Source organism: Mytilus edulis, chromosome 11 (genome assembly GCF_963676685.1).
Source record: "Mytilus edulis chromosome 11, xbMytEdul2.2, whole genome shotgun sequence".
NCBI classification, from domain to species: domain Eukaryota; kingdom Metazoa; phylum Mollusca; class Bivalvia; order Mytilida; family Mytilidae; genus Mytilus; species Mytilus edulis.
In genome coordinates, this window is record NC_092354.1 from 63,919,695 (window position 1) to 63,931,909 (window position 12,215).

The window sequence follows — 12,215 nt, forward strand, 5'->3', positions numbered from 1 at the left end:
TCCTATTCCAATTTAGGAATATAACTGTTGTTATCCATTCGTTTGATATATTTCATCTTTTGATTTTGCCATTTGATTAGGGACTTTCCGTTTTGAATATTTTCATCGGAGTTCAGTATTTTTGTGATTTTACTTTTGAATTATGTCCGCATTTTTCATGTCAGTACAAGTTTTCCTCATTTTTGAAGGCTGTGCGGTTGCCTTTATTTACTTACATCCACGTCAATTGAACTCTGGGTGAAATTTGTCTCAATGAGACAACTCTGCATCCAATTCAGAATGTGAAAAAAGTGAACAATTATAGGTTAACTGCAAACCTGATTTTTTGTAGTTTGCTCTTATGTTTAGCATTTAAACGATTGTCCAAGGTAAAAATAGGGTTGAAGAGTGTTCACACAAACGACTCACACAAATGTTCCAATCGAGGATGAGAAGTCGAAAACGCATTATGCAAGACATGAAAGACCCATGGCAGTATTTATTTCTTTCAAAATAAACTGTGTAATAATTCAATAAGTCAATTTTAAACTAGGTATCCCCTCCCCTAATACGGCTAGTAATGTTTTATAGTTCTATATAAAAATCATAAATGGTTATCTAAAGTCGGTTAAGCAATAAAAGATAAAAACAGATAATTATTTATTTATTTTATTGAAAAATATAGAGCATCTTTTAAACTATGCTAACATATGCATTTTTTCACGAGTTCTCGTTGTTTATAAAATGTTGTTTATTTTAGATGAAGAAATTGACAGGCTACATGTATTTGGAACAGTAACTTCAATAACGTATTCTATTGGCTTATTGTTGACATGGTTTAACCCTCCCTATCCTTGAACTGCCCAGCGTAGTATTATAGGCTCTTCTTTGACGGATTTGAATAGTTTGTCTAAAATGCATGCCTGATCGCTGTTTGTCAAAAAAGAAGCATATAAGGAAAATTTGTACAGGTATAGTATTTAAAGATGGAACATCTGCTAAGCTATGCTAAAATATGCAGATTTTTTATGATTTCTCGTCGTTTATAAACATAAAGGTTTCTTTTCAGATGAGGAAATGTACTGGCGTCTTGCAACAGTTTGGACGACGCGTCATCACGGTGAAAACCGTGCTTATTCATTACTTCAATAACGTATTCTATTGGCTTATTGTTGACATGGTTCAACCCTCCTTGTCCTGGGACTGCCCAGCTTAGTATTATGCCTTCATTGGCATGTCTGAATATATTGTCTAAAAATATTTCCTCATATTCCTTGGGAATATGCTCGGCTACTTCAATGGAAACGACCCAATCATAAACTGGTAGCCCAAAATGTGGAATAGTTAGGTCCATATATTTAACATTTCCTTTGCTCTCTTCTTCAGTAAATGGTCCCCCGTCGTATGAATCGTACGACTTTATCTGTCCTAATCCTAAAAGTTTTGTTTTGTATTCACCAGTTCCGTCACCAAAACTTGCTACATTTTTACCCTGTAATAATTCCGACAATGCCGGAAGTAACGTCTTGTCTGCTCCCAGATGTTGACCTCCTCTACTACAATATCCCCCGGCCGCTGCGGTACCTTTCTTTCTCTACAATAGAAACAAATAGAAACATTATGTTCACATATACATGATATACATTCCGCTTAATCTTATTATAGTAAAATTTGTATAGTAAATAAATAAGAAGTCAAACAGATAAATAGACTATAGATCTAACGAGTCTGTATCACTAAATATGGTGGGGATATACATGTACCGCATTTTTGCGCCTGTCCCAAGTCAGGAGCCTTTGGCCTTTGTTAGTCTTGTATGATTTTTTATTTTAGTTTCTTGTGTATAATTCGGAGTTTAGTATGACGTCCATTATCACTGAACTAGTATAGATATTTGTTTAGGGGCCAGCTGAAGGACGACTCCGGGTGCGGGAGTTTCTCGCTGCATTAAAGACCTATTGGTGACCTGCTGTTATCTGTTCTATGATCGGGTTGTTGTCTCTTTGACACATTCCCCATTTCCATTATAAATTTTATATTATATCTATAGACTTTTTGTTTTGTTTACGTAATAGTTCCCAAATGTAATCTCTATACTTCATCTCAAAGAGACAGAACTTGTTGCTAGTATAAATACACGTTGGATAGCGGTTAAATTGAATTCTGGGGAAAACCAAACGAAAAGGGAGGGTTAATATAAGTCGGGACATATAAATGTTGAAAATATACAGCACATCATTATCTTTTGACCTTTACAAAAATAACAGTGCATTAAAACTTTCCATTCTAGGATAATTTTTTTTTAGGAAACTTCATAGTAAAAGTGGCACAGTAGTGTTTTAGCCCATAAATGGAGTTTTTATAGGTAATTGCATTGTCTATATTTACTGACGTGCAACCTACAGTAATGCACATGTGTTTTTATTGATATTTATTTACCTCACACTGCAGTACCCCGATTCTTTTACTCAATTTATTAAGCATTGCTGATACTGCATTTCTCTGTTTCCTTATAACATCCGTGATATTGGAATTAATTGGCATTGATCCAATAACTGGTAACACATTTATGGCACTATCCTGCTCGAATCTTTTGACATTTGTGTCACCTTGACTCAATACTTGGACGTTATTGTCACTTTGAACGACTGTTTTGTCTCCACTTCCGGCCACCAGGTAGAATACATTAAACCCGATGAATACACAAGCTGCCAGTATGAGCACTTCTCGTACGTTTAGTTTCGGCATGTCGTTATGTTCTACGTTGAATTTCTGAAATTAGAAAGAAATAGATATTCATATTTATTAACAGTTATATATATATACATGAAACCAGGTGCTCCGCAGGGCGCAGCTATATACGACCCCAGTGGTCGAACCCTGAACAGAGTGGGCAAATTTGGTCACAATATTCAAGCTTGATACTGTCTGAATTTGGATTGTGATCAAATTGTTTACATAATATGGGTTTTTGTCACAAAATTAATGTGGTCAAAGATCTAACAAATCTATACTGCACAATACTGTGCAATTGAATATTTCTTCTTGAAACTTTTCAAAATTTGAAATTTGAAAAATTTTGAAAAAAAAGGAATCCCTTTAAAAATGGTAAACAAAAAATCCCCACCCCCCACTTTTTGAAACCCCCATTGGAGCAATAACCCTTAAACTCAATCCCATGCTTTCTTTTGTAGTATTCAACCTTGTAGTACAATTTCAGAGAGATCCATACACTTAAACACAAGTTATCATCATGTATGTTTGGAAACTAGAAACATGCTTCTTTTTTGCCCTTTTTAGGCCCCTAAATCCTACATATTTTGGGCAATTAACCCAAAACTTAATCCTAGCCTCCCCTTTGTTATAAGGTACGTTGTGATACAATTGAGAGAGATCCATACAATTACACACAAGTTATTATCCTGAAACTAGAAAAATGCTTGTTTTGGGCCCCTAATTCCTAAACGGTTGAGACCATCATCCCAAAAAGTAATCCCAACCTTCATTTTGTGGTATTGAACCTTCTGAAAAAATATCATAAAGATCTATTCACTTAAACTAAAGTTATTATCCGGAAACCAATGTGTCTTCGGACGACGACGACGCAGACGACGACATCATACCATTATACGATCCAAATTTTTTTTTGGGGTCGTATAAAAGGGGTATTGCCGGGTTTGTGTCTACGAGACAGCAACCCGACGACAAGAATAACCAATAAACGCACAGACATCAACAAACGCGAGTTCTTAATACGCAACATAGAACAAACAAACATGCATAGTTATTCTCAACACTAACGGAAACTTGGTCCCAATCATTCATATTGATGTTATTAGTATTACAAAAACATAGACAAAAATATTTTACGCTCTACTTAGGGACATTATATTTTTCGGTCTGTTCGTCTATTCGTTCGTCTGTCCCGCTTCAGGTTTAAGTTATTTGTCAAGGTAGTTTTGATGAAGTCCAATCAACTTCAAACTTAGAACACACATGTTCCCTATGATATGATATTGTTTCTGTGTCATTTCATGCACTTTGGTTTACGACAAGAAAAGACTTTTATACAGCTATTTCTAATTATATTGCCAAGTTAATTTGAAGGTATGGACCAAAATTTCATGGTCCACTTAACACAGAAAATAATAGTACGAGTGTGGCATTAGTAATATGTTTAAATTTTCTAAACGTATGGTATACATTCTTATTCTCGCATGTTTGATACCATTGTTCTATTGCGTCACGTGTTATAGATACAATTATTTATTATTGCATGTCACTGGTAGTGGATTATATTAAGCTTTCAACTAGCGTTTATAAAATATTAACAAGAATGGCTTATAAATTTCATTAATAATTTATAATATAGAAAAGTGCCATTGACCATGAAAGCGTAGAATTTCATGTTCCTTAATGATGTTCGCTTGTCATGTTATGGGATTTTTGTCAGATTTTCGGAATCCTCTGGTTTTATCTATTTGAATGCCTTAAACAAAAATGCCCACTAACCCCCATTTTTCTTTTTATAAATCTTTTGCATTTATAATTATAAGCAATCTTTCAAAGTCTTATAAAATCCTTGTTTTTTTTTAGTACTTTTTGGGGACTTAAACTTGTCAATGATAAAGCTATGGAAAAATCAAGACTCAGAGAACATTTTCCCGCCAAATTTTCAATGGCTAATATCTCAAAAACATGCATAATTATGGACCTAAAACTTTTTTTTCGCTCTTTTGATTTCTTTATTAATTCCCTATAAATATATACCAGTGTTATGAAAAGCTTGTTATTTTGAAACTGAGTAGCGAACTTCCCTAATGTGAAGAATGAATGTAAATCCTGTTCCTAGTAAGGGGTTATCCATTTGTTTAGGCCTATTTATATTTCAAAACACAGAATATGTAGTGATAAAAATATTATATATGAAGAGTGCCCTTTATAAGCTATGAAAATTTACTTTTGATACCTAAACTTCCATCCTTAAAAACTCGCAGACTTAGAACTATTGGAATAGAAACATTTAAAATTTTACATAAGAACAGTCATAGTTATCTTCATGACTTAATAAATATCAAAACTCAGACTAACAACAGTGGCGGATCTAGAACTTTTCCTTAGAGGGGGCCCGCTGACTGACCTAAGAGGGGGCCCGCTCCAGTCATGCTTCAATGATTCCCTATATAATCAACCAAATTTGTCCCACGAAAGGGGGGCGGGCCCCCAAGGCCCCCATGGATCCGCCTATGCTAACAAGACTGCACACGCTGAAATGTCTCGCCTTTTTTACTAATCATTGATATTATGTTGATAATCCTAAGTATAAAACTTTATTAATAACTGTCAAATAAACTTAACATTAACCAAGATAACTAAACAAAGACCAATGAACCATGAAAATGAGATCAAGGCCAGATGAACCATGCCAGGCAGACATGTACAGCTAACAATGCTTCCATACAACAAATATAGTTGACCTATTACTTATAGTTTAAGAAAAATAGACCAAAACACAAAAACTTAACACCGAGCAATGAACCGTGAAAATGAGGTCGAGGTCAAATAAAACCTGTGCGACTGACATATAGATCATAAAATATTTCCATACACCAAATATAGTTGACCTATGGCATATAGTATTAGATAAAATGACCAAAACTCAAAAACTTAACTTTGACCACTCAACCATGAAAATGAGGTCAAGGTCAGATGACATCTGCCCGCTAGACTTGTACACCTAACAATCATTCCATACAACGAATGTAGTAGATCTATTGCATAAAGTATGAGAAAATCAGACCAAAACACAAAAACTTAACTTTAACCACTGAACCATGAAAATGAGGTCAAGGTCAGATGACACCTGCCAGTTGGACATGTACACCTTACAGTCCTTCCATACACCGAATATACTAGACCTATTGCTTATAGTATCTGAGATATGGACTTGACCACCAAAACTTAACCTTGTTCACTGATCCCTGAAATGAGGTCGAGGTCAAGTGAAAACTGTCTGACGGGCATGAGGACCTTGCAAGGTACGCACATACCAAATATAATTATCCTATTACTTATAATAAGAGAGAATTCAACATTACAAAAAATCTGAACTTTTTTTTCAAGTGATCACTGAACCTTGAAAATGAGGTCAAGGACATTTGACATGTGACTGACGGAAACTTCGTAACATGAGGCATCTTTATACAAAGTATGAAGCATCCAGGTCTTCCATCTTCTAAAATATAAAGCTTTTAAAAAGTTAGCTAACGCCGCCGCCGCCGGATCACTATCTCTTTGTCGAGCTTTCTGCAACAAAAGTTGCAGGCTCGACAAAAACCTGAAGAGGGACAGACGGACGAACGAACGAACGGACGGACGCAGAGACCAGAACACATAATGCCCATTAATGGGGCTTAAAAAACCAACTACGCCCTCTTTATCTTTTAGTTATGTGAACATTGTATTCTCAATATATATGTATATTGTATATGTACATGTAGTTAAATGAGAAATGAAGTAATTTAGTCCGATATTCACGGATGGCAGACTGATTGAAAGCTGTTATTGACCGATATACATGTATAACTTGAATATATATTAAAAAAAAAAGATCCCCACCACTATTTATAGCTTAACAAATAGTGTTTTATATAGATTTCATTCACATTGCAATGTTTGTGTTGTGTTTCTCGTTCAACTTGCAGATTTGGAAAGGTTACAATTTTATCACATTTACCTTCCCTCTTTAAAATGATGTAATTTTCTACACACAAAAAAGTGCATGGTTTTACCTGGATAAGTATGGGTCGATATTACATTTAAATGAACAATTTGAGTTGTATAATACCAAATTGAATACTTCGTAATAATAAATATTTCTGGTTAAATTATAAATGAAGTAATTCTACCACCATACGGTTTTTTGGTCCGATAGTCATGGATAGAAAGTTGATTTTGACAGACATGTAAAATAAACTGTTATCACAGAGATATGTCTCGCCTTTTTGTAATTTTGATTATGCAAAATAGCAATACTCTTATATCTTACACAAGTTATGCAAATATTCAAAGTCAATGAACCATGACTGAGTTATATGGCATGTAAATGAAATGTACCAATGCTAATACAACTGCATACCAAATACCATTGACTTGTTATAAGTCATTTCCAAATCTAAATACAAACATGAACTTGTAAACTATGTAAAAGTTTCAAAGTCAATGGACCATGAAGAGGGGGTGGGGCTATATAATCTCCATGGAAACAATTCGCCTTAAACTGATATATTTACAAACTAATACATGTAAACTAAGATAAGTTTCAAAGTCACTAGACTCTGACTAAGGGGCAAGGCCAATTATTCTCCAGGGAAATGAGATGTGCCAAAGCTTATACAACGGAATACCAAGTAACATTGACCTACCACAAATGGTTCCCCTTGAACTGACCTAACTCAAACTAATACATGATAACTTAGAATTTTTTTCAAAATCAATAGACAATGACTGAAGGGTGCGGAGCCAAATTATCTCGATGGAACCGAGATATGCCAATGCATTTACAACTGCATACCAAATATCAGTGACCTACCACTTGTGGTTCCCCATAAACTACACCTTATCACAAAGGAACCATAAACTACAACTAATCACAAACTAATACATTGTTGACGCCGTCGCCGCCGCCGACGCCGGAAACAGCATACCTATGTCTCGCTTTTTGACTCCGTCCAGGCGAGACAAAAAAATAACAAGAATGTGTCCATAGTACACGAATACTCTATCCGCACTATCATATGTTCAGTGGACCGTGTAAATGGGATAAAAACTTTAATTTGGCATTAAAATTAGAAAGATCATAGCATATTAGGACACAAATGTACTATGTTACAAGTTTATTGGACTCAACTTCATCTAAAACTACTGCGGCCAAAAACGTTAACCTGAAAACCGTGACAGACGGACGGACGACCGTATGGACAAACAGACGAACGGACAGACCAGAAAACATAATGCCCATAAATGGGGCATAAACATATCCGCATAAGGCCTTTTTTTAATTTTATGTCATGTAGGGATAAAGAACTACAGTCTAAGCATTCTAGTTAGCTGATTTATACGAAATACGAAATATTTTATTAAAGACAGCTTATAATAATCCACATAACACATGTAAACACACAAAACGTATATGGAAGTTCATAAAGTAAATTGCCTTTTTGACCTTTTTAAATTGCATAAACTATATCAGAGATTAGTCTTCCTTCGTTGGCTGTTAGTAAATATTAAATGCATCATACGGCTTATTGGGTTATATGAAAATCAATGTAGGATAAAAAAAAAAAAAAAAAAAAATTAATTCAAATAGTTGTAAGGCGGGGGGAGGGGGCTGGGGGTAAAAATTGCTGCAAGTTTATTTAATTGACATCAATTTTATATATATCCTTATTAGTCAATCAATTTTTACCAAATTAAGTTAAGAGGGGGGTATGGGGGTCAATGAAAAAACTATATGAATTCATTTTTTTTGTTATCCTACATTGAAATTTTGATGTCGTCCTTTTTTGGTAAATATGCCGCGGAAAATCAGTGAGAGATAGATGAACAATTATAAACTGTTCGCTTACAATTCATCACCAATCGGATTCACATTCTTAATACATTTTGTACCGCTTATCGGTACGGTATTAGGTATCATAAGTACTTGGGGACAGGACACATTTGTTTTGCCCTCCTCCTTTTCCCCCAAAATATATTAATCTTATAGTAATCTTTGAATTGATAGCAAATAGCAAATAAAAAAAATTGTAGTATATTTATGTTCTAATAGTACAGAAAAACGCGAAAATAATTGAAGTTAATCAAAACGAAAAAAAATACGGATTTTGGAAAAAAAAGGAGCAGGGCAAAAACAAATTGTCCTGTCCCTCAGTACCTATGATAGGTAGAGCACAGATCGAAATTCGAGGACCTAGAAGGTGTACTTGAATTGGTCCATTTTTATTTTGTTTTAACCAATTTTAATTCATAACCTTGTTTTAAGGAAATTATTAAAAATTGAGAATTGAAAATAGAAATGTGTCAAAGTCAACAAACCTACCAAAAACCAGAAAACAAATAAAGGGTCAGAAGGCCACATTTGATCTTCAACACAGAAGAAAATTCCTCACATGGAGGCCGTCTTAGACTGCCCCTAAAAGAAATGTGCACAGGTTACGTGCAATAATTCTATATCTATCAAGCACCGACTTGTCAAATATTGTAATACAAAATGTACAAGGGGTAATGCAGTGGCGGATCCAGGGGGGGGGGGGGGGGGGGTTCCGGGGGTGCGCACCCCCTTTATTTTTGCCGATCAATGCATTTGTATCGGGACATATGTTTTGCACCCCCCCCCCCTTTGCCCTGGGTTCCCTGGGTTAGCACCCCCCCCTTTCGAAAATTCCTGCATCCGCCCCTGGAATGATGTGGATTTCGACCATTTTCCTTTTTTCTATAAAATTACACACATTGTGTTAAAATTGAGCCATGATTTGAAATGGGGAGTGTTTCAAAGAAACAACAACACTAGCAGAATATACATCACGTTGAAGGTGGCAGTACTTTAAAGAAGGAAGCATTGAAAAATGGTACACAATTCTTAATTTTCGAAGCATAATTAATTGCAACTGTTTTCCTTAGGGATGCTCATGTTATAAACCGGTTTGAATATACCGTGTTTACCTGTTTACGGTTGAAATGTCACATACCCCCCACCTTAGTTCAGAGAACTCCCATCCTTTCTACAGCATTACTAAGTTATACAGTTCAACATTTCACACACAAGGCCAATATTCCGTAATACAGGGACTAACAACCAACCTTCATTAGAAAGCAGAGAAAGAATAAAAGAGATGAATTTCGTTTAAACTAAATACACACTTTTCTTGTCATTCCGCTAGAACGGAAAACACACAATATAATGCCATATCATATATATAGTACCATTTTCTTACTATACAAAGTATATACGTGTGTTTATTATTACTTACGTTTGTCAACGTTCATCCATGGAATGTATCGATCACGTCCGCCATTTTTATGAACGCCTATAAGTTGATCGGCTGTTCAATATACGGGTAGCTACATGATTTTATGGGTGAATAGGTTTTCATAATAGCGATTAAAAATAGTTGTAAAAAACTATTTAAAGGAAGGTATAAATAGGTTTCAGGTGGTTGTACTTGAATGAATATTTTAGCTTTTAAATTGTTAAATTAAATTGATTTATGAAACAATACTAGATGAATTTTATGAAGGAAAGATGAAGAAATCAACAAACATGATCATTCAGACATTTTAAACATTATGTTTAAATTTATGATTTTCTTGGAATATTTATTCGAAACCGATATTATTTTTTTTTGTGACCGAATATATCATCTTTAATATACATGTATATCCCTGAGTCTATGCATGCTATATCGAAGATCAATAGTACATAAAAATATTCTGCAAAATTTAACACGATTTCGACTTGTATTAAGTAATGAGATATTTAGAAACACATTTATTATTCGCTTTAGAGATTCTATTACTAGGCGTGTCAGTCGGATCGATTAAATGACATTAAAACTGTTTAATTCAGCATGAAAACATTGATATATAATATAACCAGTAGAGATAGATATAAATGGATCTATTTAAAAATCCATCTATAATTATTAAATTGGTCATTGTCCACTAATATAGACTAGTCCCTATCGTGGACGGGCCCGCGTGGACAGTGTGTTATCTTGCATTTTTTTTTTTACCCCTTCAAATTTTATTTCATCAATGCCTCATGCAGTCAAACAGCAAGTAGGGGCATGCATTTCAAACTGTAAAATAGATTGGGTCAGTAATTTTAAAGAAAAGTAGAGATTTGGTCCGACTGAAATAGATTAAAAATTAGCATTTTGGAAGCTGTCAAAAGATTTCAAATCCCCTTGGCATACAATTGTTCTTATTTGAGTTTAAGCTGATGAAGTTTTCTGTAATTTTGATAAAAGGAGTAGGTCCAGTAAGACCCCTTTTTGGCCCCAAAATATAGCAGTTTTACAAAATTGTTAAAATGTAAACTTTTAGTTATTTATTGTATAGTAGAATGGTTCTGTTACATAAATATGGGCTGTTTTGACAATACAATGCACATATATTGGGTACTAGCACCAATAAGTCATGCTAAATTACTGAAATCTTAACAATTCCAGCATTTTACTTAAATTTTAGCCGGTTTCCGTGTAAAACGGAAGTGGCCGCATTCGTGTTCATCCAAAATATTGAAATGGAAGTTGTATTTGATGATAATACATAACATATATAAAGATTGAGGATGAACACGGATGCGGCCACTTTCGTTTTTGACAAAAACCATCTGAAAAGTGACATTTTTTCGCATATTTGGTAGATTTTTCATATTTGAGCTTGAATCGGATCGTTTTGAATGACTGAATAAGTTAAAATCTTTCACATAAATTAATTGAATCATATGAAATAGACACTTAAGTGTTTAAAAAGTGGTCAAAATCTTTCGTCAGATGAAACTGAAATTTGAGGCCAAAATCGGTCCTTACCGGACCTACTCCTTTGTCCCAAAAGTAGTACAATACACTGTAAACATATTATTGAGAAAGCTCAGGAGAGATTTTTTTAATTTACATTTATTGTCTTAAAACAATGCACTTGTAAATAATTGTGTTCTCAGACCAACTGGTTGTTCTTGAATAACAGTTAACGTTGGAAATGAGATCAGATCTTTGACTGGATACTTGTTTTTTTTATTATGCTCTATTAATGATAATCTGAGATGACCGAGTGTTGATCGATGTTTTTCTGTTGCATAATATAATTGTTCGTTTGTGTAATCAGAGATCATAATTCTTATAACAAAATCTCATTTCTCCCAAAGGGCACTCGCACCAAGTCCTGTAACATATGACTTCATATTTATATTAAATATCCATCGTTTTTATACTGATATTTTCATTTTTTTTCAAAGAATTGAATTATCATTATTTTTTTACCAGTCGCCAGTTTCATAATACTTTTATTTTGATGAGTATTTAGTTTAATCTAAAGTGATAAGGTTATTTATATTATATGTTACATGTATGGTATCTGTAACCAAAAAAAAATGTTCCGGCGTGACATTTGTTCCGTCGGAACAAATTTGATACGAAATATGTTCCATCGGAACTTATATCACAGAAAATTTG

At 34.2% G+C, this 12,215-nt stretch overlaps 1 protein-coding gene across 1 annotated transcript; it reads right to left on the reverse strand.

Moving 5' to 3' along the window:
* Positions 1 to 634: 634 nt before the first annotated feature.
* Positions 635 to 10,120, reverse strand: LOC139496046 (uncharacterized). The gene is made up of 3 exons (XM_071284475.1): positions 10,011 to 10,120; positions 2,419 to 2,751; positions 635 to 1,573 (listed from the first exon to the last, which is right to left on the reverse strand). Exons 2-3 carry the CDS (start codon positions 2,725 to 2,727, stop codon positions 983 to 985), a joined length of 900 nt encoding a protein of 299 aa, XP_071140576.1. The 5' UTR covers positions 2,728 to 2,751; positions 10,011 to 10,120; the 3' UTR covers positions 635 to 982.
* Positions 10,121 to 12,215: the final 2,095 nt, after the last annotated feature.

Bases quoted from the DNA above. Each gene is read 5' to 3' on its own strand.
- LOC139496046 (XM_071284475.1), bottom strand. From the start codon at position 2,727: ATGCCGAAACTAAACGTACGAGAAGTGCTCATACTGGCAGCTTGTGTA. The intron at 1,574-2,418 runs GTAAATAAATAT...TTTCTATTGTAG, and splicing joins TCGGGGTACTGCAGTGTGAG to AGAAAGAAAGGTACCGCAGC.